Consider the following 26,362-nt stretch of genomic DNA (forward strand, 5'->3'; position numbering starts at 1 on the left):
ATCTGTCTTCCCAACATACTCCTGGAGTTCTCTTTCTTGCCGCTGGCCATTCTTCCTCTCCTGTACTTTCCCAGGCTGCTACTAGTCTGCAGGTTTCTGATGGTTGGTACAACCCTCTGAGCAATGCTATCCAAAAGACTGACTTCACAAGCCATCACCTGGGTGCTCATAGTTCCCAGTTCCTACCCAGGATTCCCCCCTCAGCCTTGAGGGTGAAGCCCCAATTCCTCATTCTTTTCCTACAACTCCGTTCCTGAACCTCTTCAAACTTTTCTGCTGAAACTATTACCCATGTCACTACCAAGTTAGAAACTTGAATGGCTTTGATTTATGTGGGAATTTTTAAAACCTATTCTCATGTGGTCATTAAGCCCTGGAAATTCCAACTCCTTTCTTTTTACCAACAGTGTCTCTTTCATTGTACCCTGTGGGTAGGAACCACTGTCTTCTCTTTCAAAAATTCAGCTGGTGTAATAATTGATGTCTCTTCCACACACTGCCTGTCATTTTTCTAGTTTAAAGCCACCTGTCGTTTGTCATTGCTTTTGAAATGAAGCTTAGACTTCTCCAGTAGACCTAGAACTCTCCTTGTGGTCTGATTCTAAATTGATCCCCTTTCCTATCTCTGGTTCTTAATGTTTGAAGCAGCGAATCTTTCGTTTTTCCTAAAAAATGGATGTCATGTTAGCTCTCGTTTCTAGTCTTTTTAGTACTGGTCTCTCGCACACTTTACCCCCACCTACAACACTGTATAAGGAGAGTATCAAGAAATACCAAAGTGAGTATATTGGAATTCCTTCTCCCACCACACCCCTGTGAGTTTGGAGTCCGTTTCTTTGTGTATACTCTGGTAGTCTCCCCTCCTCTGCCGTCGTCTAATATGTAATACACTGGGTGTGTCAGAGTGACTGCTTATTAGTCATCCCTACCAAACTCAGAGTCCTTTAAGGTCAAGAACCAGGGAAAGGCATCCGCCTGACCCATCTCTTGTGTGTTTAGTACCTTCCCAGAGTGCCTGGCACTTGGTAGCGTATGGGGATGAGTATTTAAGTCTGACTTTAGATGGATAAATTGAAAGTTTGAGGGCCAGGGAGGGATCACCTCCTTCTTCAAAACTGAAACAGTGAGGAAGGATGCACACAAACACTTTCCATATCCTCTTCAGCCTGTGTCCTCTCCTACATAGGAAAGTCACCTTAACTGCCACTCCCACCCCACCAGTGCACACATAGACACATGTATACAGCCACAGTCACACAGTTCCCAGTCGTATGTGGAATGGATTATCCTTGATTCTCTGCTAAATCTGCCTGCACCAGACACTCCAGTAAACCTGCTCCTCCTTTCCTAAGTGAGGAGCAACAATGGGCACAGGGACTTGATATAATTGGTTTTGATTCTCTCTCCGCTCAAGAATAAGATAGCGCTGACACTCTTGTCACTCTATTTTACCTGTTCCTAGGATCGGTTTGGCGTTATATTTTTCTCCCCACCTTGGTGGATGAAGACATAGAAAGTGTATAAATTTGAAGCTTTCTATGGACTGTGGTTGTATTTTCTCTTTATGAAGGTAACTTGACCTTGATTGGTCGGCATTATACTATAATCAGCCAGGCTCACAGGACTCTGCAGAATTTTCATTATATTTCTTGATACGTTATCTGTAATAATTTGCTACCCCTCTAATTTAAAATTCAGGGCCGGGTGGTTTCCTCGCTATCTGGACTCTGCTTGGCAGTATCTTCCTGATGTCTGTCAGACTGACACCCTCATGTGGATTCCATCCCCCTTGCCTCTTCACAGGTCTTAAACTCTAATAATATCCACGAGTCTTATATCATCCTGTCATTTCTCTGTTCTCGTTTCCTGTGGTAGGTAACCTGCTTTAATATCTGTCACCCATCTTTGAGAAAACAAATCATACCCTCTTTAACTCACCTTTACTAATCTGTTTCTCCCCACTGTGTTACACTTCTGGGAGGAAAAAGGTTTCCACTCTCTCCTCCCCACTGTCTCTTCTGTCCTTTCTAACTAGACTTTCTTCCACACATGCTGAAAGGCTCTTGTCAAGGTCATCATCGTTTGCTTAATGAAAGAAAATGGGCCGTTTTCTGCCTGTATCTTACTCAGTGCTCTCACCTTGGCCCAGCGTTTCCTGTAGTCAGCAGTGTCATCCTTAAAACTCTTTCTCATGAAAGCGTCTGTGGTACTGTGTGAGCATGCTTCCTTCTGTCCTAGGCTCTGTAATGGCCGTCCTTCCTTTCATCCTTCCGCCTGCTCTCTAAGGAAGCTCTCATCTTGCTGGAGTCTCCCTCCGGCTCAGACTTTGCAGAGAATTCTGAATATGACTAGCAGTCAGCTCACCAGATATTGCCACTTGTTTGCTCAGGTCTACAAAACAGAACTATTAATTCCTCGTTTCCCCTTCTACCAGCCCTGCGGTTCCCTAGCTTGGTAAATAACCGCCATCCACCCTCCCACTCACGTGCACACATATTAGCTGTGATTTTCAGTTAAACCCGCCTGCTTCAGACATTCCAGTAAACCGCCCCGACTCAAGTCCTCGTACCCAAAAAAAGGGAAGAAGAAAGTTAAAAGTCTAGATACCGTTCTTTCTTCTCTCTCCCTTTCATCCCACATCTAGTCATTCCTTCTGTTTGTCTGATCTCTTTCCAGGGTACCTGGCAGATCCAGTTACTCCCCTCTCTGCCTCTCCATCTAAAACCCAGAATCAAGCACCTTTGTCTCTCCGCACAACAGCCTTTTGAACATGCTCCCCCCGCCCCGCACTCCAACACAGCTGTGTAAATGACCTTTCTAAATTACACATTAGTTACCACTTCCCTACTTTAAAACCGTCAGGTAGTTTCCATCACAGGTTCAAGTGAATAATGATCTTGTTTTATATCCCCCACAATCTTGCCTCTTTTTTTTTTTTTTTTTTTTTTTGTGTGTGTGTGTGTGTGATCCAATCTTCTTGCTTTCCTCTTAGGTCACTGGACCCTAGCCACACTGCTTTGCTTCCTGGGTCCTAAATCTTGGAACCTTTTGTTGATCTCCGGCTTTTGCTTTTGTGCTATTGGAGGTGCCTCCCCCTGGTCTTTTCACGACTGACGGGACGGACTCCTCCTTGTTCAGACTCATTCAGATGTTAGTTTGTTAGACAGGCTAAGGTAGTCTACCCAGAATTCCGGAGGCTTCTGAAAAGTCGTTTTCCCTGAACTCCAGGTAGTATCTTTAATAAAATTTCTTAAATGGGTCTGTTGTCTCTCTTGGGTATAATTTACACTTGCTGCGTGTATAACTGGCATGGAGAGCAGTGTCTGCTGTCTGGAAGTTGTTGAATGATCAGTAAATAACATCTCTGGGCAACTCACAAAAGTCTTCGCTTCATAATACGAAGATCATTAAATCTAAAATTAAAGTTTGCGTTCCAAATGGGCTTGACACTTGTGGCATTCAAATTTGTAACTTGACCTTCCCCCTACTTAACTTAATAAACTTTGCCCTGTAATTTTTTTTTATTTGCAGGTTAATGCCTTCTGCTTTTTTTCTTCAAAACAACCTTATCAGTTATTCCAACAAATAGTACTGCTTCCTCCAAGATGAAAAGTAAAACAAGGTTGTCAGTAGGGGGCCTGCATCTTAGGCCTTCTGAGTCTCCAGCTACCTCACCCTTGTGTGGTGTGGGCATGTGCTTAGCTGTAGGTGACAGTTAGAAAAGTCACAGAAATCCTTAAAGCTACCTGCTTTTCTATGTTGCTCTCTTTATTACTTAGCTTTTTTTCTTTTTTTCAATATCAACATAAAACATCGTGTCTAATAAGATAAAATCGTGACCTATAATTTTGCGGTTATCTTGGTGATATTTAAGCTGGTCAGATGTAAGTTGTGTGACCGGTGGTCATTACAGTAAAGAAGGCTTTACCCACTTCTTAGAATGTGGAGATTAACGCGGAGCAGGCTAGCATTCAGCCTTCTTTCTCCTTCACGTGAGGCCACCGAAGCAGGAGGCTAAACACATTACCCAGACTTACCGGAATCTGGAGTCCTCTTTATTACTGTAGTCTTCTCTTGTCTTCGTCCTGGTGACTCTGTCTCCGAGTTTAGAGTGCCAGAACGTTTTGGTAGACTTGTCTTCGAGGCTTTCGGGAGCCTTGAGGTATGACCATGTTACAGTTACCAGTGAGAAAATCCTCTGGGATCTTCTCTTGGTACGCGGGCCAAGGCCGGCGATGACTTTGGATCTTGCGTTAGCGATGTAGCTGGGTATCTCTGGGTCTCTGCGTTCCTCAGCATTGAGGAGAACGGAGGCACTGAAAACGAGAGCCTTCTCCTCGAGTAATATGACCGTCTCCTGATTTCTTTCTTGCCTTTCATAAATGGGATCCTACCAGATTTTTAAAAAATAAGATAAAAAGTTAAGGTCTAGTTTGACAAATGAGAGAAGGAGTGTTTCGGTCCCTGTGACACCTTTCCATTCTTAAACAGACTAAGGACAGGTGAGCTTTGCGGATGCTGCGATGCCTTCGAAGCTCCCCCAGCCATGTATGTGCACTGTTCATTAGAAGACTCTATGTATCTGTGTTGGGATGGATGAGGTCAGACTGGGGTGGGGTGTGCTTGAGAGAAGGACAGGAAAGGTGACGTTCGTCAACTCTCAGTCTCCCTCTCCTGTCTTTCACATCCCACAGCCTGATCAACGAATGCGCCATCTTGCTGTCCTGCTTATCCCCTACAGCAGTGGTCGCTTTCTTGAGAGGCCATTGCGAACCTTCTGCTTCGTGACACAAAAATCTCACCACTCAAAAACTAGCATTTTAGTAGAGACGCTTTGAGAGGTTGTGTTAAAATTAACTCTTCATTCTTCCATAAATAATGATAAAAAAAAAAAAACAAACAAAGCATTTTGCTCATTTGCAGATTAGCTAGCCAACATTCATGACCCAGAGCAAATCTGCCTTGTATCTTTTTACCGAAAATTCCACCATTTTAAAGGGAAGCATCGCTATAACCAGGGAAGCGATTAACTTTAACATAAAAAACTTGACCAGTTGACATACACGGTTCTGACATCTTGGTGACTGTAAAACTTTGCATAGTCAAAGGACGCAAAGTAAGTAATATAAAGGTGAAGGTTGTAAAGCCATTGGAAAGGGGTTTCTTACAGTGCTGGGCATCAAACTCAAGGCTTTCCTTCCCCTTGCCTACCGTGTGACCCACCAGGGCCTTCCCTTAAACTCCCCAGGCAACCCACCCTTAAGTTAGCTACTTAAAATGTGTGCTTCAAGTAAACCTGTGTGTGTTTCTCCCTGACTTAAACTCTGTGTTTAGACTAAAAAGAACAAAGGTAAACATTCCGATACACTCCTGTGACTTTAACAATCTGAAGTGGAACAAATTAATATGCTTTGAGTAAAGTGGATACTTTCACTTACGAGTCCTCAGACCTCACCAGGATTTGTTTTCTTTCTTTTTTTTATCAGGTTTAAGTGGAAATCCTGCAGATTTAGAAAGAAGAGAAGCAGTGTTTGGAAAGAACTTTATACCTCCTAAGAAGCCAAAAACCTTTCTTCAGTTAGTATGGGAAGCATTACAAGATGTCACTTTAATTATACTAGAAATTGCAGCCATAGTATCATTGGGCCTTTCTTTTTATCAACCTCCGGAAGGGGATAATGCACGTAAGTAAATACAAATTAGGGGGGCCGGGGAGGGGGTGTCTGTGTGACACTAGCTCAGCATGTTTACTCTGAATGTAGTAGTAGTAAAGAATAATGCCAGAATAAGATTATTTATGACCGCCATGTGATAGCCTCTGTCCTAAGCACTTCAAGTCTATCATCCTCAATGATTTTCACAGTATCTCAGGAGTCCCAGTGTTGCCCGCATCATATAAGGAGACAGTTTAATTGTTCTTCCATGCACGTATACCGCGAGGACATAGTTAACACATCTGGCTACTACACATGTATGATGCAGCCTGCCAGCAGGAGTTTCTCAAGTTTTCACATTTTATTTTACCTGATATAGAAACGCTTTCACACAGGTTTGATGCCTTTCATCCTGCAATGCTTGAGACCTAGGTGTTGGATTTCATGTCGTAGGATTCAGGAGTATATTCGCAAAATGCATATATAATGAGAATCCTGGGGAAAGGGCCTGTCCAAGCGCCACGTGTATGTATGGCTCAGATATACATTCCCTGAAGATCATTTTATATGATATTTTAAAGAATTGTCTGCACAGTTTCCTGGCTATAGTTTTCCAGTTTGCGTCTGTGCTCAAAGAGTTTCAGATATTCAAGTGATTTAGATATGGGGGGATTCAGTCTGCGGGGAACATTGACCCAACAGGAGGTATAGCATAGAGAGAGCAGACCGGCTTCCATGTCTATCCACAGACGATTGTGGTGTGCTCTTGGCGTTCTGTGCTTTTCATGTATCCCCTCAATGTCTTCTTTGCCTTCTAAAAGGCTTTGTTATAGTGAGTATTACAATTCCCATAGCCTATGTACAGGCGAATCTAGCCGGGATATTTGGATATTATATTCATCCGATAGTGTTTTGTATCAAAAGGCTGACCCAAGGTTTTTTTTTGTTTTGTTTTTTTTTTTATGGAAGTTTCATTCTTACAAGTTCTACACTATGAAGAGTTTTAATTTAAAAAAGAAAAAAATGTTGCTAGCCTTAGAAGCTGTTGGTGTAATGATCCAAAGAAATTTTACAACGGTGTGCCTAGGATTTGAGTCAACATCTTTTCCTTACTGATTTTTAAGCAAGTCAGTCAGAACATACGTGTTTGTCTTACATAAGGCAAAGCAGAGCTTCCGAGCAAAGGTAGTGTTAAAATTTGATCGAGACCAGTCATCATTGCTCCCTGGACAGTTCCTCCAATTGAGGCACCAAGAATGCATCCAGACTGTGTGACCTGCCTCATAGCTGTCCCTGGAGCAGAATCACTGGTGCAGATAACAAAATATTTTGATAATATACTTGTGAGTATTCAGGCAAGTGATGATGATGATGATGATGATGATGATGATGATGACAATAAGCAATTTTATTTAAGTAAATAGTGTGTACTTTTCTGTGGAAAAAATAGAGGAAGATTAGGTAATAAAATAACATTTACTGGAAAATACCACTTTCTACATTTTTACTATTTTTAGTATATATACATCCTTCCAGGTTCTAAAAAGTCCGTATGTGTCTCTGTGTAGTCATCTGCGTGAGTGTGCCCATGTTCTTTGCAGGTTTTAAAACATATAGCTGCTTTTTGTTTGTTTGTTTGTTTTCCATTTACTTAGCCTTCATCATAGAATATTGAAAACATAATCTAATTTTTTGATAGTCTAAATTTTACTTAACAAATTAATACAAAAAATTTTTTTTACTTCTAACAGTTTTTCCCAAAATTGTAAGAGAAATATTTTCAGTGGTTTTAAAGTTTATTGTGTGCAAAGTCTAGGGCCAGCCTTCCTGGCATCTAAGCTACTTCATTTATAAGAGATACTGACTAGAAATCCCCTCAAATTTGATAGAAATTCTGCTCATTGAATACATCTGAGATGGTAATCCAGAGTTACCCTAAAACCTTTTCAGATTCAGAATCCACTAGAACTCACTGATGAAACCTAGGATTTTGTCCCATGGTTGAAAGTTATTTGGTTTGTTTTATTTTTTAAGAATGCAAGACAAGACAGGCTGGTGCCTGGAGTTCACAGGTCAGCCAGCCTAGCAGAATCAGTGAGCTCCGAGATCAGTGAAATAAATACACTGTCTAAAAAGATAAGGTGATGAGTGATTGAGGACAGCCAGTGTTGACCTGGTGGGGGGGGGCACACGAACACACCACACACACACACATGCACACATATATGTGTACACACATAAATATATTCCATTGCCTTACATATGGCCATGTTTTTTGACTCTTGGTAAATCTAAATATTTTGTGAATGAAATTTAGAATATAAGCCTATTGGAATTGGTACATTTCTTGGAAAGTCATTAACTCCCCCATCTCTCAATAAATAATTTTAATGAAATAATGAAAAGAACGGTGGAGTTTTTGTTTTTAAACACGTGTAGCTCAGACTGGCCTGTCTTGCCTTCTTCCTGCTTTAACCTCTCCATGCTGGGATTGCAGGCTCACACTGCCACGCTGGCATGGCTCTTCTCATTTTATTTGTATGTCTTTTATTTCTGGCTTAAAGAGAGCTTGAGGTCACGTGTCTATGTCTGTGTCTGGTGTGTCACAGCCCATGTAATGTGAAAGTTTTTAAAGATCATTAAAGAATTTTTAAATGAAATAATTGCCCTGAGGTAGATACGGATGGAGTATAGACTACATGTCTATCATTTGAATATATTTCCAGGGGACCGCCTTTGGTAAAATGCATTTACAGTGGACTGAAAGCATTAAACTTTTAGCACCTTTGATCTTGGATTTACTCTCTTTGCCCCTATAGCTTCCCAAAAGTTTACAGTATTCAGCACCTGGCAAAGGGAGACTATAATACTTCCTCTCTGTCGAAGATCATTGTGATCGTGGCTAATATGGAGTGGAACCATATATGAAGTGAAATATGTCATGGTTTCATGTTTTCTTTGAAAAACTCAGGTAGTTTAGAGATAAAGATGTGTTTCATTTAAAACTGATAATTACATAATTGTCTCACAATTCCTTCCCCTTGACCTCTATCATATTGTCTGTAATTTTTTATAGTTACCCTTTCAGGAAAAATCTGAACACATACCTCTAAGTGGTAAATTTAATTATATGTATTTGCAGCTGTATCTTTATAATGGATACTTTCAAAAGCAGAAATTTGAAGAATGAAACAATAAGAAAGATTAAATTTTTATTATTTTTTATTATATAGTAGTAACCATAAGGTTTCATTGACTTAATTTTGGCTTTTATTTATTCATTTCCATGGTTTTACTTGGTAGAGTTATACTGGGAAAACATATTTAGCAAGTCCATATCGAGTCTCAGTCCTTTCTGTCAGTTACACAGAGGCTTTGTTGAAATGATGATGGCGTTTCTGCTTCTGTGCTTTTGTAATAAATAAATGAATGAAAGCCACCTGGGGTGCTTCATTTAGATACTATCTTGACTTGTTTCTGGGTTGTTACCTGTTCAGCATGGTGTTTTGACTTTCCATGTGTTCTCGAATCTATCCGTGAGCTAATTCAGTGAGTTGTTGGTGTGTAGGGGCTGTCTTACATGTGTACACCATAAATTCACTCAGTTGCATACGTACAATAGCAGGACCATTTCTGCTGCTTGAAAATAATTAAAATGCAAGTTCCAATAACTGAATGAGGGCAGACTCCACACAACACTAAATAAGTTCTCCCGCTTCCACATCATCTTACGGAAATGCTTCGTGCCTGCGAGAGACGCCTTCTAGTAGCTTTAAAGATACGCCTGCACTTACTACCTTCATCCAGGTGGATCTGGCTCGACGTCCTTCTTGAGCATTTCACAGGTTCCTCCCCAGGACTGGCCGTCACCCCGTAACTTCGAACTCCAGATTCTTTCTCTGGTTTCTGCACATGTCTGGAATATGCTTAGTCATTTCTAGAATTGCTCATTTATTCAGTTTTATTTTCAGTATCGTTCTCAGCTTTATCCAACCAGCAGCTTCGGACATTTCAGTTCAGCTCAGAAGACATCATTTTATGCATATATCCCTTCTGGCGAATTCGTAAATTCCCAAAGCAAAGCTTCGGGAAAGGATTTTGACAGTGACAGTGTTGGGGGCACACACCTGTGAACCCCGATGCCTGGGGCGACTGAGCAGGAAGATAGAATTAGCCTGCCAGGGCTCTACTGTAGCGACACAGTAACTGGTGAAGCAAAAATTAAATCTTCCCCACAAGTGTGTCCTTTTTTGTTTCTTTTAGAGGCTCATCATGGGCCACTGAATGGGTTTTAGACTTGAGTAGACTACAGCTTCCAAAGAACAAGGAGTAGGAGCTCCGTGACCTCTCTGTTGTTTTAGGGGCTTGAGGACTCACCCCTCATCCTTCGCAGGCTGCTTGTTTCTGCCTTGGAGCATTACTACTGACTTCAATTTCTCCCTGGAATTCTCTTCCCTTCGGTCTCTATGTTGGTGGCCTCTGTGACCATGTGACATGCTATGGGGACCTTAGAGCAGCCTCCTTGGCTCAGTCAGCCTCCCTTTGTAATATACAACAATGTTTGATTTTCTTCATGAACTTAGCGGATAGCGGATACCTAATCGTTGATGGCTTACCTGAAATTCTGTATTTCATCCCTAACTACCTTGGTTTCCTCAAGCAGTGTCTGCCACCCAGTAGGTGTTGATATGGTTGAGCAGACAAGTAGCACTTAGCTTAAATGTGCATGCCACAGGAGCTAAACTGTGACCACACTGTCATGGAGCTGATGATGAATAATGGAGTGTATTCCATCCCTAGCTTTTTACTTACATCTTGTCTTCCACCTGTAGTAGTAGCAGGCGGCCTCTTAACACCAAACAGCCACCTTGCAAGTGCAAAAGAAAGTTTCTTACGTGGAAACTGCAAAGTGTTGCTGTAGTGAACACAGATAATAACCAAGTGGAACTGCTTTAGTGCTGATACAGAGAAAGTGTTAGAGGTCTGGATACAAGATCAAGCCACCCACAGCATTCCTGTCAGCCCAAGTGTAATCCAGAGCAAGGCCCTAATTCTTAATCCTGTGAGGGCCGAGAGAAGTAATGCGGCTGCAGAAGAAAACGTTGAAACGCACTGAGGTTAGTTCATGAGGCTTAAATGAAGGGCCTGCCTCGATTCGTCACAGCCTGGGGTTCAAGTGATGGCACAGAATCTAAGGCACAACTGTGCAAAAGACAGAGCTGACGTCCTTGGTGAGAGCGTAGATGAAACAGCTTATGTTAAGAGAAACCACCACTGTGGACTGGCAGCTAGAGTTTTCGGTGCCCAGCCTCTTAGGGCGGCTCTTTCTTGTAGAAGGTTAATTCAGTCAGTGGAAGCCATTCCCCAAAGAGCTGTTTTCCCCACCAGCATTCTGTAAATGCAAGAGCAAAGCTTGGATCACAGCGCATCTATTCCAGTGTGCTTTACAGTCGTGTAAGCCCACCTTCGCGGTTTACTGTGCCTTCTGTTTTATATGTAAATGGACGTCAGCCATCAGCAACACTCTACCACACAAAACAGGAGCCGCTGAAGACTCAGATGATCGCTGACAGTGTAGCAATAAAGTTATTTTTTTAGACTATATAAAAAAATAAATCACATATAAATACTATACTATATAATATAGTATAAACTATGTATTTGTATTTTATATTATATAAAAATTATATACACACATATATATGCACACGCTATTATACACTACATATATGTACACATATATACACACACTATTAGTAACAACACACCTGTTCATCCAAGTGTTCCAATGAAGATGGATGGTGAAATGAATATTCTCACATCTGTTTACATATCATCTATTCTACAGCCTATGGACTTAGGAAGTAATATTATCTTTTGAGTATCTTTATTCAAGAAATAGATTTCCTAATGCTAAGGATACCGTAGGTGATTCGGCAGAGGAAAGTGAACTGAAAACCTAAGGAAAAAAATTCACCAGTTGCAGTCACATGAAGACTCTCTCAGAGTTTATGGAGAAACTCATCCCCGTTAACGAGTATCTGGAAGCTGGTGGTTCTACCTGCATGGATGACCGTGTGGTCCTTAACTTTAGAGGAAGTAACTGGGTAGAATGTGACTGACTCAGGACCACCAGCCTGAACACGTGACTCAGTTGCTGCTTATGGATAAGCAAGGAGAGCAGTGTCTTGAGGTGGAATTGGCTCGTGGGTTTAAAATACTGTGTGTATTTGGTGATAAAGAATGAGAGGATTGGGGTTGGGGATTTAGCTCAGGGGTAGAGCGCTTGCCTAGCAAGCACAAGGCCCTGGGTTCGGTCCCCAGCTCTGGAAAAAAAAAAAAAAGAATGAGAGGATTGATGTCAACCTCAGAAGTGACTCTTCTGTTGATAAAGTGGTCCCAGGCAGCCTCAAATGCTCCAGGAAACTCTGGCAAAAAGAACTCATCTGATGGGGCAAGCCTCATTTCTGACTTTTTTTTTTTTCTTTTTAACTTAACCATTTTTTTTATTATTTATTTAAGGGGATTATAAATAATTACACCCTTTCTCCATTCCATCTCCTCCCTCCAGACCCTTCCATACATACACCTGTTCTCTTTCAAACTCATGGCCTCTTCTGTTATTGTTACATGCATATACATAGATGCATATATCCTAAATAATACAGCCTTTAATCACAGCAGCAGGAAGACAGAGACAGAAGCAGTTGGATCTCTGTGAGTTGGGGCCAGCCTAGTCTACGTAGTGAGTTTCAGGCTAGCCAGAGCTACATACTAAAACCCTGCCTTTTATTTTATTTTACTTTATTTTATTTTTATAGCTTCTTTATGGTAGTTGCTGATTTCTGCCTCTCCCTTCAGCAACCACTACCCTGATGAGACAGCACCCACTGTTAACATGACAATCCACCACCACCAAAACTTAGGAGTTGATGAAGGCTCAGGTGATCATTGGCAGTTTCAGCCACAGAGCTGTTTATAATTACGCCGTGTGCATTTTAGATGTCACACTGTTGCATACTTTATAAAACTGTAGCATGGATATAGCTGGCGGGCACTTGAAAGCTAAAAGTCTGTATACGTTGAGCCTTCATAGGATCTGCCTGGCATGAAGCACTAGATTCCGGCACTAGAAGTACGCGGGTAGCTTCTTTTCAGGCTGAAGTCTGGTTTTCTCCACATGCCCACTCGTAACTGGCAACCTGGACTGCCTCATATATCCTGCGTTTGTAAATCTTAAAGGCAGGGAACTTGATACTGGTAAAGTGCCGTTCCGTATCTTGGTAGAAGGATCAAAGTGCTGATTAAAATTGATCCAAGTCAAAAAACTGAAAACATCCGCTCGGTTTTTAAAATTGCCGTGTTGTTTCTTTCCGAATAGTTTGTGGAGAAGTTTCTGTTGGGGAAGAAGAAGGTGAAGGAGAAACGGGGTGGATTGAAGGAGCTGCCATCCTCCTGTCGGTGGTGTGTGTGGTGTTAGTGACGGCTTTCAATGACTGGAGTAAGGAGAAACAGTTCCGAGGCTTGCAGAGTCGGATTGAACAGGAGCAGAAGTTCACCGTCATCAGGGGTGGGCAGGTCATCCAGATACCTGTAGCTGACATTACTGTTGGAGACATTGCCCAAGTGAAGTACGGTAAGCCGAGGAGGGCCCCGAATCCTCCTGCAGGAGTCAAAGCTGGACTGAGTGTGTGGATGGTTTAACGTTATCTCCGACTTCTCTTTCAGGTGATCTTCTTCCAGCTGATGGCATATTGATTCAAGGCAATGACCTTAAAATTGACGAGAGTTCGTTGACTGGCGAGTCTGACCATGTTAAGAAGTCTCTAGATAAAGACCCCTTGCTTCTTTCAGGTACAGATTGATAGACTTGGAATGTTTTACTAAAAGCCAAGACGGCATTAATCTTAGAGTCCATGGAGGTTTTTATAATAAGGACAGATAGATTGCAGGTCTTGGAAAACAGCTATATTTCATAAATGAGGATAGAATCCCAAAAGTAAAGAAATTTGAAAGACAGCGTTAATGTCAAGACTTGAATATAAGCCTAATGGTGCCTTTTAAACTTTTTCTATCTGACATTTTTATGGCCTGTTAAAGTAAAACATTAAAGGACGGTTATAGGTTTAAGACAAAGAAATGACTCTCTGATGATCCGCAGGGAACTGGTTGGTTTTGTTTTAAATACAACTTTAAGTTTGCGATATACAGCTACCTCACCTAAAGAATTAGCTGGAAACAAGAACTGTGTCATGGGTGAGTGACAGCAGGAGTACTGGAATCACTTTTCTCCTAGCTGGGGAGAAATCTGAATGTACACGCTCGAGGGAGGGCTTGCACAGGCGAGCATGCTGTTGGGAAGATCGTGTTGATAGATCTGCTTAGGACACTCCTGGTCAGACGAGGAGTAGTCATGTCAACTAAGGTTATCTGGGAATGAAGTTGAAAGGAAGATGCAGAAATGGCAAGCGGTTTGCTTTCTAGAACCCTAGATGGAAACACACGGGCCTGCCACACGTTGTCTCCAGAAGCATGCTCACTTTTTATATTTAAATTTCTGAGACTCCCTGCTCTTAATTTTATAGTAGTCTTCAAAGCATTTATGAAATTATTTGCCAGAATTATATTGTTAGATTACATTTCATATTGGTGCTGAGGAAGCCAAACGTTAGCCTACTTGTCTTCCATTATCATTATCAAATGTCCATGGAATACTAACGTCTTCTAAGTTGAAGAGTCCCGCTGACTTAATATTTAATGACTATTTAATAGCTTAGCAGCTATAATTTTTTCAGGCCTTGGCAAGCTTTGTATTTGAATAGATCGAACACGACTTTACTGAACTAAAGTCAAACTTGTAACACCTGTAGAAATTGAGTTATAATCACAGCTTTAGACCGGAACGCAAAATTAACCGTTACCTTCTTAAAATGTGTAACTATGACGAAGAAACTTACTGCAAAAAGAAAACTAATCAGTAACCAAGAATAACTATGTATTCATTTTTGAAAAGGGTAATTATCAGCTATAACATATGAATTTATTATTTAGAAAAATGGAGATTTGTATGTATGTCTGTTAATACCCTGGCCACTTAGAGTGCCCAGTGAGTGTCCCTGATGTACTGGTAGTTCATACCGAGGATGTGTATCTGGGACATATAAGGATAATTAATGCCTGTAATGTGCACTTATTTTACTACTTCTTTGCCATGTTCTAAGAGGCTATAATCCATGTTAACCAGTTAAGACCCATAGTCCTTCCAAAGGAGAGAGAAGGTATCCCAGTCATCATCTTATTAACATAGACCCGTTGGCTATCCTAGGGTAACTAGGGGTAGCCTAGTGATGCCTTTTGATATATATGTACGCTTCGTGGACTTTCATGGACCTGTAGTTTATTTACAGCTTAGCTGTTTCTGGACATTCCCTTTAACTAAGCTTCTGTCCTCTGACAAAAACGACTAGCACGCTTTACATGCACTCGCTACCCTCACAAGCTGAGATACCAAGAGAGCTCTATAAACTCTCCGTGTTCAAAGGAAGATGGAAATAAACTTTGCACAGTCCCTTATCACAGTACGGGTGGGAAAGTTTCTCTGCATTTATTTCCCTGTTCCAAAAACGTACTAAAAACCATGACATGCATTTATTTTTAAATTTACTCTCAGGATGCCATCTCTCACTGCTGTTCTTGGCTTCTTAAATTTAGACTTTTAAAAGCAGTGTTCGGTTAGGGGTGGGATAGGACCTGAACAAAACTGTTTACTTTTCCTGAGCACATTGACTGAGCGTTTGAGCAGACTTGAACTAAGGAAAAACAGGCCCTAAAAACTGCAGTCTGAAGAAAGCCCGAACTGTTCAAAGAAACTGACTTTTTTATGCATACTTAATAAGTATTATTCTCCTGAATTTCATGCGTTTACCTTGTATTTTCACTGACAACGAATGCAGTAATTAGCGAAACACTAAGAATGTTTTTACTATGCCAGAAAAATCAAAGACCTCAAAAATTAACCTTTGTAGCCAAATGTGAGTCCTGGTGATTGGAGTAAGTACATGAATTTTATAGTCTTTTTTTTTTTTTTTTCAGAGCTGGGGACTGAACCCAGGGCCTTGCGCTTGCTAGGCAAGCGCTCTACCACTGAGCTAAATCCCCAACCCAATTTTATAGTCTCGTTTAGCAAATTACCCTTGGCATAGAAGATGTTGGTGAATGCTGTAGGCCCTGGCCTGCACAAGTTTGTGAACTGAAAAGCAAAAATACAAACAAATGGTAACTGTAAAGAATAGCTAATACGGAATCAAAAAGAGAAAACTCAGTCTATACGCAGAGCACCCAAAAGCAGTGTGGAAAAAAGTTGTAGAAATGTTCAAACAGAAACTGGAGAATAGTAAGCAAATTGGTTGTTGTACACGTTCACTCTCTTGACCTAGCTGAATTAAATCCTTACCTCGTTTGTAATCGTTGTATAACTTTAGCCACGTTTCTAGAAAATAATAACAACACTTGTCAACTTGTAAGATTGTTTGTAAAGGACATGGCCTGAGTTCAATGTTCCTGTCTGCTAGCTGTCTGGATTGGAGTTTTATGTTAGAATCGTGGACAAGAAAGTCAAGAAGGTTGGTTGGTCTCAAGGCCAACTTGATTCAGTAGGCAGTGTGTAGACAGGGATGTTAATTTACACTGCAGGAATATTAAAACGTACCGGATAAACTAGGGAGGCAGAAAAACTAGTTAGGGAGCTTGGCAGCAATCTTGGCAGACTGAGTTGGAAGCCTGGTTAGAGGTCGTGAAGTTGAGCATGGGAATTCGTTTGTGCTGTGAACTAATGGTTATAAGCTTATTTCTGTGTGAACATGTTTATTAAATGCTATCCCTCATGCCCTACATGCTTATCTGTGATAGTGGCTTCACTGAATACCCACACATTCCAAGCAGTGTGCTAGCCTTCATTTATAGACTTTTTGGGAAATGCTATTTATAGTACATTTTATCAAGTATGGGTACTATCGTCTGTATTTTACACAAGGAGCTGATACATTACCATCTTCCTATTCATTGTTAGTCGGTGATAAAAGTTTTCGACTCATATACGACAGACTGCAGATTGCTTAAACCTTAAGACTCAGTGTTGGTCTGCTTTATTAAATATTGAGTTTCTTTTTAGAAAGTATTGCTGAAACTTGAAATTGGGTAGTTGGAAGGAAACCTATTAAGGTTTTTACCAAGTTCTCTGTTGTTATAGGTACTCATGTAATGGAAGGTTCTGGAAGAATGGTAGTTACTGCTGTAGGTGTGAACTCTCAAACTGGAATCATCTTTACCTTACTTGGAGCTGGAGGCGAAGAGGAGGAAAAGAAAGATGAGAAGAAGAAAGAAAAGAAAAGTAAGTGTGGCGGTTGGCTGTAAGAACTGCTACTTAGAAAGAACAGGAGCTGGGAATCTTGAAAACTGGTACAGAAATGAGTTTCTTTCGTGAGACCGTGATATGAAAGTGCCTGCAGGCTGCTAATTATCTAATCCGCTTTCAAGTAACACAGTAATAGTCCCCGCCGGGTTTCGTTAGTACGTCAGTCCTCTCCACCACAGGACGGGACAGTCAGCGTCTACTTAGTGCTTCAGCCTGGGCTCCATCCTGGTTTTTCCCCTGGTCATTTGATCAGCCACGTGAATCGAGCTCTGGCTTCCTGGTTGTGTCTTGCTCCTCCGTTTCAGCCAGAGCTGCATCGCACTCTCGCTGGGTGTTTGTTCTTCACACTTTGTCCTTTCATGTGCTCCAGTGTGTGCACACGGTCTGCGGCCATGCTTGCATGTAGACCCTGCGGTTACAAGTCCACATCTTGCCTTTGACTGTTCCCACCACCCCCTGCAAGTGATCCTTCAGCAGACTTTGGTGGCATATCGTTTATCCACCAAGATCTTAGAGCAAACTGACGTACACAGAGAGACACCCCAGAACGTAAGTTCTGGTTATGCCACTGTAGAGGGTCCTCCGGCACCGTGTACGCTATCCTCTACATCGGCCATCTCGCTCAGAGGCCCCTGTCAGGTCCCTTTCTCCTTTACCTTGATAGCAGTTTGCTCTCCTGTAACCATTTGGACTTACTTACTTTCCTTCAGGGTGTAAGCCTATATTTTGTTTTGTTTTCTCATGAGAGTGTTTTAAGATCTAAATTAAATGCCTGGCTGAAACTTTTGCCATAAGTCTATCGTTTTTGTTTTGTTGGGGCGTTTGTTTGTTTGTTTGTTTGTTTGTTTGTTTTTAGAGGGGGAGGATTGTTGTGGTTTATGATGCTGGGCATAGACCCATGAGTCAATCCCACAGTAGAGGTGCATGTTTACTTAGACTGTTTTTTGTTTGTTTGATTTGGGGTTCTTTTTTTCATATTTTTTATTGGATATTTTTTTATTTACATGTCAAATGTTAACCCCCTTTCCCGGTTTCCCGTCCATAAACCGCCATCCCATCCCCCTCCCCTTTCTTTTATGAGGGTGTTCCCCCTCCATGTCCACCCCCCCTTCCTGCCTCCCCACTCTGACTTTCCCCTACACTGGGGGGTCCAGCCTTGGCAGGACCAAGGGCTTCTCCTCCCATTGATGCCCAACAAGGCCATCCTCTGCTACATGTGCAGCTGGAGCCATGGGTCTGTCCATGTGTACCCTCTGTATGGTGGGTTAGTCCCTGGGAGCTCTAGTTGGTTGGTATTGTTGTTCTTATGGGGTTGCAAACCCCTTCAGCTCCTTCAATCCTTTCTCTAATTCCTCCAATAGGGACCCTATTCTGAGTTTAGTGTTTGGCTGCTAGCATTCGCCTCTGTATTTGTCATGCTCTGGCAGAGCCTCTCAGGAGACAGCAATATCAGGCTCCTGTCAGCATGTGCTTCTTGGCATCAGCAATATTGTCTGGGTTTGGTGGCTGCATGTGTATGGGCTGGATGCCCAGGTGGGGTAGTCTCTGGATGGCCTTTCCTTCAGTTTCTGCTCCAAACTTTGTCTCTGTATCCCCTCCTATGAATATTTTTGTTCCCTCTTTTAAGAAGGACTGAAGCATTCACTTTGGTCGTCCTTCTTCTTGAGCTTCATATGGACTGTGAATTTTATCTTGGGTAATTCGAGCTTTTGAGCTAATATCCACTTATCAGTGAGTGCATACCATGTGTGTTTTTCTGTGATTGGGTTACCTCACTCAGGATGATATTTTCCAGTTCCAACCATTTGCCTATGACTTTCATAAAGTCATTGTTTTTGATAGCTGAGTAATATTCCATTGTGTAGATGTACCACATTTTCTGTATCCATTCCTCTGTTGAAGGGCATCTGGGTTCTTTCCAGCTTCTGGCTATTATAAATAAGGCTGCTATGAACATAGTGGAGCATGTGTCTTTGTTGTATGTTGGGGCATCTTTTGGGTATATACCCAGGAGTGGTATAGCTGGGTATATACAGGTAGTACTATGTCCAATTTTCTGAGGAACCTCCAGACTGATTTCCAGAGAGGTTGTACCAGTCTGCAATCCCACCAACAATGGAGGAGTGTTCCTCTTTCTCCACATCCTCGCCAGCATCTGCTGTCACCGGAGTTTTTCATCTTAGCCATTCTGACTGTTTTTAAGGCAGGGTCTCACGTTCTACCTCAGGCTAGTCTTGAATTCAGTGTGTAGCCCAGGCTAGCTTGAGCTTGAGGCAGTCATCCTGCTTCAAAGAACTGGTATACAGGCATAGCACCTGGCTTGCAGCAGAGTTGGTAGGAAGCAGAGGCAAGCAGGATCTCTGTGAGTGCAAGGCCAGCCTAGGTGGGTTACAGGATAGCCAGGGCTACATAGAAACCCTATGTTGAAAACGAACAAAAAAAGTTGGGCAGATTGTTTGTTCTTTGTGCATTATCTTTCAGTATAACATTTTTATTTCAAATAAAATGCATTTGAAATTGTCTTTGTCTTGAGAGTGTAGCTCAGTGGTAGAGAACTCACTGGCATACTCCGTCTTGGGGTCCATTTCCTAACACTAGGGGTTGGCAGATAGAAAGTTGTGGCTGACGTGGAAGGCGGCTCACCCAGTATTCTAGAATCCTCCCTTCAGTACCCCAGGCAGCCCTTGATAAGCCACCATAGGCTTCTTGAAACGTGGCGGTCATGGTCGCTTTGCACACTCCATCGTCATCTACCTTCATTCTTACTGTTAGGAAAGTGAACCTCATGGAGGTTGTGTAACTTGATCAGGTAGCAAGTACCTGATCAAACCCTCTCTGCTCTCTGTCCTAATACACAGGAGTCTTACACCAGTGAACCCCATGAAAGCAAGAAGTGTGCTACTGACTGCTCTTACTGACCTACAGTCACTGTTCCCCATAAGCACTGATCCCTAAGGTCTTACCCAACCGTCTATCAGTCCAGCCTGGAGTAGCCCTGAGAATTACCATCAAAACCGTTGTCCAGCCTTTCGTGTTTTTCACTTCTTCCTCCTCCTCCTCCTCCTCCTCCCATCCAGCCCTTCTCGTGTCTTGCCTACTTTGGCTTCTGATCAGACACGGGCTAACCTGTCTCAATAGCCTGTCCATTTGCGTGCCAGCCTGGAATGTGCTTTTCTGGTCTCCAAACCTGAGCTCCCCGAGAGGAGCCAGGTATTCTTTTACTATCGCCTCATCTTTCCCAAGCTTCTGTTCTTTCCTGCCCACGTTTGTTCCAGGTTTCCCAGCCTGAAGATGCTCTTCTCGATAGAGAAGCTGGAAGAAAATAGGCTCGTTGGCTTGTTCCGAAGAGTGGAGCCGGCCCCTCCTTGATTACTGCCTCAGACATGTAATCTTTCTGTGCCCCATGCATCTGATTTAGGGCGTCACTTTGACCGCTCATCATCCCGTTCGTTAGTGCTCCTGCTCTACTCCCTTGCCTCCTTGCTGCTACACTCTTCATCCCCACTCCCTCCGGAGTGCTCCTGTATGCCTGTTTTCTTTTTATAGCCTCTCCTCCCTCCCTCCATCCTCTCTTTTTCTGCTTTCTCAGGGTTATGTCTGTATTTAGCTTGACGGTCGCTTGTACCATATTCGGGCTTATTATAACTTATAAAAGAATAAGGCCTTATGCAGAAATACGGTATGCAATACCCTAAGCTATTTTGGAGTATTCTCCCATGGTAAGACCTAGGAAGTGATTGACGGGGTCAGTAAGCTGCTGTTTCCTATGTGTATACCTGTACACCGTTGTGTCGCAATTCTCTGAGAGCAACGTGAACCACCTCTGCATAATTTAGTGAGGCCGTATCCATTTCTTTTGGAAAGCTTTAATCCCCGTTTTGTTCCCACAGATAAGAAACAAGATGGAGCTATTGAGAATCGCAACAAAGGTAAATTTGGGAAGATTAAAAAGTACAGTTAGCTTGTTTCTTTACCTCCAAAAATAGATCTGCTGTGTGCTATACTTATCCAAAATTAGGGTGCATGTGACTGGATTGTAAACCGTGTTAACTTGGATTAGCCTCTCTGGCCAGTGCTGTAGTCACGCCGTCTCTGCCATCGTACGAGGGTGCTAATTATGATCTGTTCCATGCTCAGGTAGCATTCCACATAAGTGTTTCAAAGTGCTTTAACATCCCTGAAGGGAAATAGTTGGGAGAAAAAATTCTGTATAGTGTAAGTTACGTTTAAAAGTCTGTAAACATACACATGTTTTTCTATGCGTAATCATGTATAATCTGCCTTTGATCATAAATTACATGAGAGGGATCTGTAGTCTTTATAGAAATAACTTCATACCTAACATCACATGAGAAGAAAGAAATTTAGTACTTTTAGTTCTTAGTTTAAGGACGGTTGATGCCTCATTCCTGTCTCTGAACGGGACATCCTTAAATCTGGAGCAGTACCACAGGCTAATCTCACTGCTGTCTTATTCCCCCTGTGTGGTCACCCCCAGTACATGCACCCATGTGCACACACACTTGAATGTTATAGTTCAGCCCTTTTTCTATCAGAAACTGTTTTTGTTATTAAAAAAAAGAAAGAAAGGAAAGAAAGAAAACAAAGAGTTTCAAAATGTTTACCGTGCCTTTAAAATACAAGTTGTGTTTGCTCTGAACTTAGCAAAAGCCCAAGACGGCGCGGCCATGGAGATGCAGCCTCTGAAGAGTGAAGAAGGAGGAGATGGTGATGAGAAAGACAAAAAGAAAGCAAATCTGCCAAAGAAGGAAAAGTCCGTGTTACAAGGGAAACTTACGAAGCTGGCTGTTCAGATTGGCAAAGCAGGTATGGACTGTGATGCGGAAGGCATGGCAGAGGAAGGGGGGTATTTCTTTCAAATGTGTGTATCTGCTTTAAAAGTGTCTTTTGCCACAGCGAGGACTGGAAGTCACCGTTTTGCAAGAGTGAAGGATATTAGAAGAATATTTTTAACTTTGTACAGGGCCTTTTGAATTACTGTAGACGCATAACGTGATTGCAGCATTCAGGGCCTTACTCCTTCTGCTGGTGAGGTAATCAGTGGTCAGGTTAAAATTAGTGGCCCAATTTGCTTCATTTCCAAGTCCACGCAGTCATCTCCAAATGTCTAGGGTTAGAAATGAAAAAGGGGCCGTCAGGGAGATTGTTCAGCACACATTATCAAACCCTAGAAGTTTCTTAGCACACGCTCTGCTCAGCCTTTTATTGGCTGTCTGTGAAAAAAGAAAAAATGAGTCTTTCTGAACATAATCATTTTGTTCATCTGAGAACACTTGGAATTGTGAAGCTGATTTATTAGACAGCACCCATGGAGCCAACACTGCTTTTCAGAGGAGCAGTGAAGGAGTGCCTGTGGTAAGGCAGAATCCCCAGTGTTGCTGCCTTTGACAACGTTGTATGAAACTCGCATGCATTATCAGAGTTGCGCAGACGGCACCATTGAACGGCTAGGAGTACAGTCAGGGAAGCAGCCTGTGCCTGTAGGCTTATTCCCTAATAGCAGACATGCATGTGTGTCCGTCGCCTCATACTGTTGGAAAGGGTGGTCTTGTGTGTGATAGCATTGAAAAGCTGCTAGGTAGGATCTTAGACCCAGACGTCTAGACTTGCTTTGTTTTGATACTTACTTATAAGAGGCTGCATAGCACACCTCATAGGGGCTCGATGTTCTGTAATAAGTAGTTAACATTTCTTTCCGAGTTAATGAATTAGTGAGGCTAGACCGGAATAAGTTAGGAAATGATCCTGATAGTGTGATTTTATGTATGTATTTTTAAACATGGAGTCAATTTAATTTCGAGACTCTCGAAGTTGACCATCTTCCCAAATTCTTTCAGAATGTTGACCATGGCAAGCGGCAGCTTACACTGACCTGTGGGTAGCCACTTAAATCCGTCTCCACCTTAGACAAGGCGCAGTCACCAAAAGCCTGTGTCACAGTTCTTGGGGTCAGGGTTTAAGTGTGATGGGTGTCGGGTGTGATGCGCTCAGAACAGTTGAGAGAGACGTAACCACACTGGTTATCTTACAGTGCTGGTACAGTGCCGTGGGTAGCGGCTGCCACATTTAAACGATTGTCCCGTTTCCTGCCTTTGTAGGTCTGCTGATGTCCGCCATCACGGTTATCATCCTAGTGCTATATTTTGTGATCGATACCTTCTGGGTCCAGAAGAGGCCGTGGCTCGCCGAGTGCACGCCAATCTACATCCAGTACTTCGTGAAGTTCTTCATTATCGGGGTCACCGTCCTAGTGGTCGCGGTGCCGGAAGGCCTCCCGCTGGCCGTCACGATCTCACTGGCTTACTCCGTCAAGGTGAGTGAGGAGCAGTTGAGTCGGCCTGCTGGTTAAAGCCACGGCTGGTATAGACAGCGCACACCCAGGGCATCCGTTTCTGGCCCGGAAAGTAGAGGGCTTCCTTTTCCTTAAAGACGCAGGCAGTGGTTCCCGGATTCCGGTGCACGGTGCTGCTGTTCACTCCTTGAAGAGCAGCAGCCTTTCGGGTCCTCATCACACCCTCTCTCCCATTGGAGCTGAGGTCAGGGTGCGTGCAGATCAGGGATGCTTTGCTTGGGCCCACTTGGCTGAGCCCTCGTCTCTGCTTTGCTATTCCCATCTGTGGGCAGATTCATATTTCCAGAAACAATTCAGATACTCTCTGCATGGGTACAACCTTTTGACCCCCTTCCTATGGCTCACAAAGTTTTGCTCGTTCTGGCCCTCGCTCACCGTGTCCATACGCCCCGCCCCACTCTCCTCTGGTCCAGCCTTCCCTACTGGTCTAGAAACATTCCATGGAGGATTTGCCTTTCATTATGGGTTTGCAGGTCGGACTTAACAGAAGAAGGCAGTTGTGAAGTTAGGTAGCGTTTCTCCTTAAGTAACATTTCCGACAGTGAGTAATCTAACCATCATAGCATCTGTGCTGACATTTTCCCTTTGGTGTTCCAAATGGCCAGTCAGTCGTAAGAATGTGTTTGGCTTACTGTTTTTAAGGTGGGTTTTTTTCCCCTTAAATTTACTGCGTCTGCATGTTTGTGTGTCACGCGGTGTGCATGTGTAAGTCAGAGGACAACTTGCAGAAGTGGATTCTTTCCTTCCTCTGTGGGACCCACAGATCCGCATCCGGTCGTCAGGCTTGGTGGCAGCAGCTTTATCCACTGAGCCGCCCTGCCAGTCCCCGCTGTTTATTTTCAGACATTTAACACAGACTTTATAATTTAAATTTCTTAACATAATAAGGTGTTACAGAACACAGTTTAACCGTCTATCTATACTTCTTTAATGCTTTCAAATGATTAGAAATAATTAAAATAAGTAGATTTTTTTTTTTTTTAGACAAACCAATTGCTCTTTTTATCAAAACCGTCCTTAGTTCTTTTTGCACAGTCTTTAGTGATGTGAATTTCTCAGCTGATCAGGAAGTTACAGATGAGTTTATTTGTGTTCCTCAAATTCAGAACTGAGATCATGGTGATGCGAGTCCTCTAAGCTGGCATTCAGTGTCGGCGTGGCCCTAGTGTGCTCAACATCTGTTCCTTTGACTGTGGTGTGGTGCTTTACATGGTGGTGTAAAATCGAACATGATTCCTTATCTGCAGATTCCATTCTTTTATGTTCTCACATATCGGTCATAAGTAATTTGGGGAAGTATATATTTCTCTCTTCCATGTTTACTCAAAGACTGGATTTTTATATTCTCTTGTGAATTAATTACGAGTAAGGGACTTTGGAAATGAATTCGTGTCATTTTCTACCATGTACAATTTAAATGCCTTTTGTCACGGCTGCGAAAATTCTTTTGGTGTCTTTGCACCCATCCTCTTTAGTTATAAATGAGCAGGGACATACACTTTAATCCTAAGAGTGAAAACTCCCAGCGTTTAGATTAGTGAGAATGACCTGGTCAAGTCTTGGACTGTTAGCTCAGCCTGGAAACAACGGCCACTCAAACAGCTTCGTGCTCTGCATGTTCACTGTGTCCGACTAAAGCTCTGGTTTTGTTGGGAGTCGATAAGGGGTCTTCTTATCGCTACTCAGTGAAACTTGGTCCTTTATCTTGCATTACCGTAATTATCACCAGGCCTGTAGTAAGATGGCCGTGGAAGTAAGACATTTAGCTAAGCACATCAGAGGCATGTGGAACCTAATTATAGATGCTGAGATCTCTTAGATGATGTAACGCATCAGTAACAGGCTCAAAACCGTTGCTAGTAGGATTCTCTTCGGCCTATTCGGGTAGGTCAGATGTTCTAAAAATCCTTCTGATACTAGGCTGCTTTTTAGGCGGTGTTTATATGAATTGATTTTAATCGATCTTACTGCAGTATCGCGAGGTGATTGTCTTTCCTTATTGTTTCACCGTCTTGGGCTGTGTCTTCCTTTCGCTTTTGGCCGCTGTAGAAAATGATGAAGGATAACAACTTGGTGAGGCACCTGGACGCTTGTGAGACCATGGGGAACGCTACAGCTATCTGTTCCGATAAGACGGGGACCCTGACGATGAACAGGATGACAGTCGTTCAGGCCTACATCAACGAAAAGCATTATAAAAAGGTTCCGGAACCAGAAGCCATCCCGCCAAATATCCTGTCCTATCTGGTAACAGGAATTTCTGTGAATTGTGCTTATACATCAAAAATATTGGTAAGGTTCCTTTAAGCTGTGTATAGTGTGCTTACTCTAAGATCTATTTACTTCTTTATTGTTCTTGTGTTTGTGTCGGGGCATGAATGCCCCGGAGCACTTGTGGAGGTCAGAGGATAGCTTTATGGAAGCGGTTCTCTCCTTCTAAGTTTACTTAGGTTCTAGGAGTCAAATTCTGGGTTCTAGACATGTTCAAGTGCCATAACCCCAAAGCCATCTTCTAGCCCACACTTGTAATTTTTTTTTTTAAATCTTTAATTTCTGGTACCCAGAAACTTTGAAGCCTTACAGTCAGAACGCCTGGCCATATTCTTGATTTTATTCTTATTAGCAATGTTCTACCTCCATTCTTCATCCCTAGCCCATGTACTCATCATGAACTAACGGTCAATTACCGTTACCATGTTCATGTTGTAAAAGACCTGGCTGTCCCACAGGAGAACATCAGTATCCATTTCTAGAAGCCCCTGAGAACCGCTGTCAGTCCGTAGTTTATAGATGCTGTCCTGCTGGGGTTTTTTTTGTTTTTTTTTTTTCTTTCTACCCATAAAGTTGTCTTTAGACATTTTAAAAGCTCATAAAGTAATCATGGATTTTGTGAGAACTTTATTAAGTTATTTTCAACTCGGC

The 26,362-nt window shown here is 42.4% G+C and overlaps 1 protein-coding gene across 4 annotated transcripts in view; it reads left to right on the forward strand.

Annotated features, from left to right (window-relative positions):
- Atp2b1 (ATPase plasma membrane Ca2+ transporting 1) overlaps positions 1 to 26,362 on the forward strand; it is a 111,354-nt gene that overhangs the window by 59,396 nt on the left and 25,596 nt on the right. For all 4 annotated transcript variants that reach the window (XM_032911752.1, XM_032911728.1, XM_032911745.1 and 1 more), the window contains exons 3-10: positions 5,487 to 5,684; positions 13,036 to 13,290; positions 13,383 to 13,508; positions 16,903 to 17,043; positions 20,958 to 20,996; positions 21,733 to 21,894; positions 23,187 to 23,401; positions 25,490 to 25,732. In XM_032911752.1, the coding sequence (XP_032767643.1) occupies positions 5,487 to 5,684; positions 13,036 to 13,290; positions 13,383 to 13,508; positions 16,903 to 17,043; positions 20,958 to 20,996; positions 21,733 to 21,894; positions 23,187 to 23,401; positions 25,490 to 25,732 (1,379 nt within the window). The remainder of the gene's footprint in view (positions 1 to 5,486; positions 5,685 to 13,035; positions 13,291 to 13,382; positions 13,509 to 16,902; positions 17,044 to 20,957; positions 20,997 to 21,732; positions 21,895 to 23,186; positions 23,402 to 25,489; positions 25,733 to 26,362) is intronic.

Source organism: Rattus rattus, chromosome 1 (genome assembly GCF_011064425.1).
Source record: "Rattus rattus isolate New Zealand chromosome 1, Rrattus_CSIRO_v1, whole genome shotgun sequence".
Taxonomy (NCBI): Eukaryota; Metazoa; Chordata; class Mammalia; order Rodentia; family Muridae; genus Rattus; species Rattus rattus.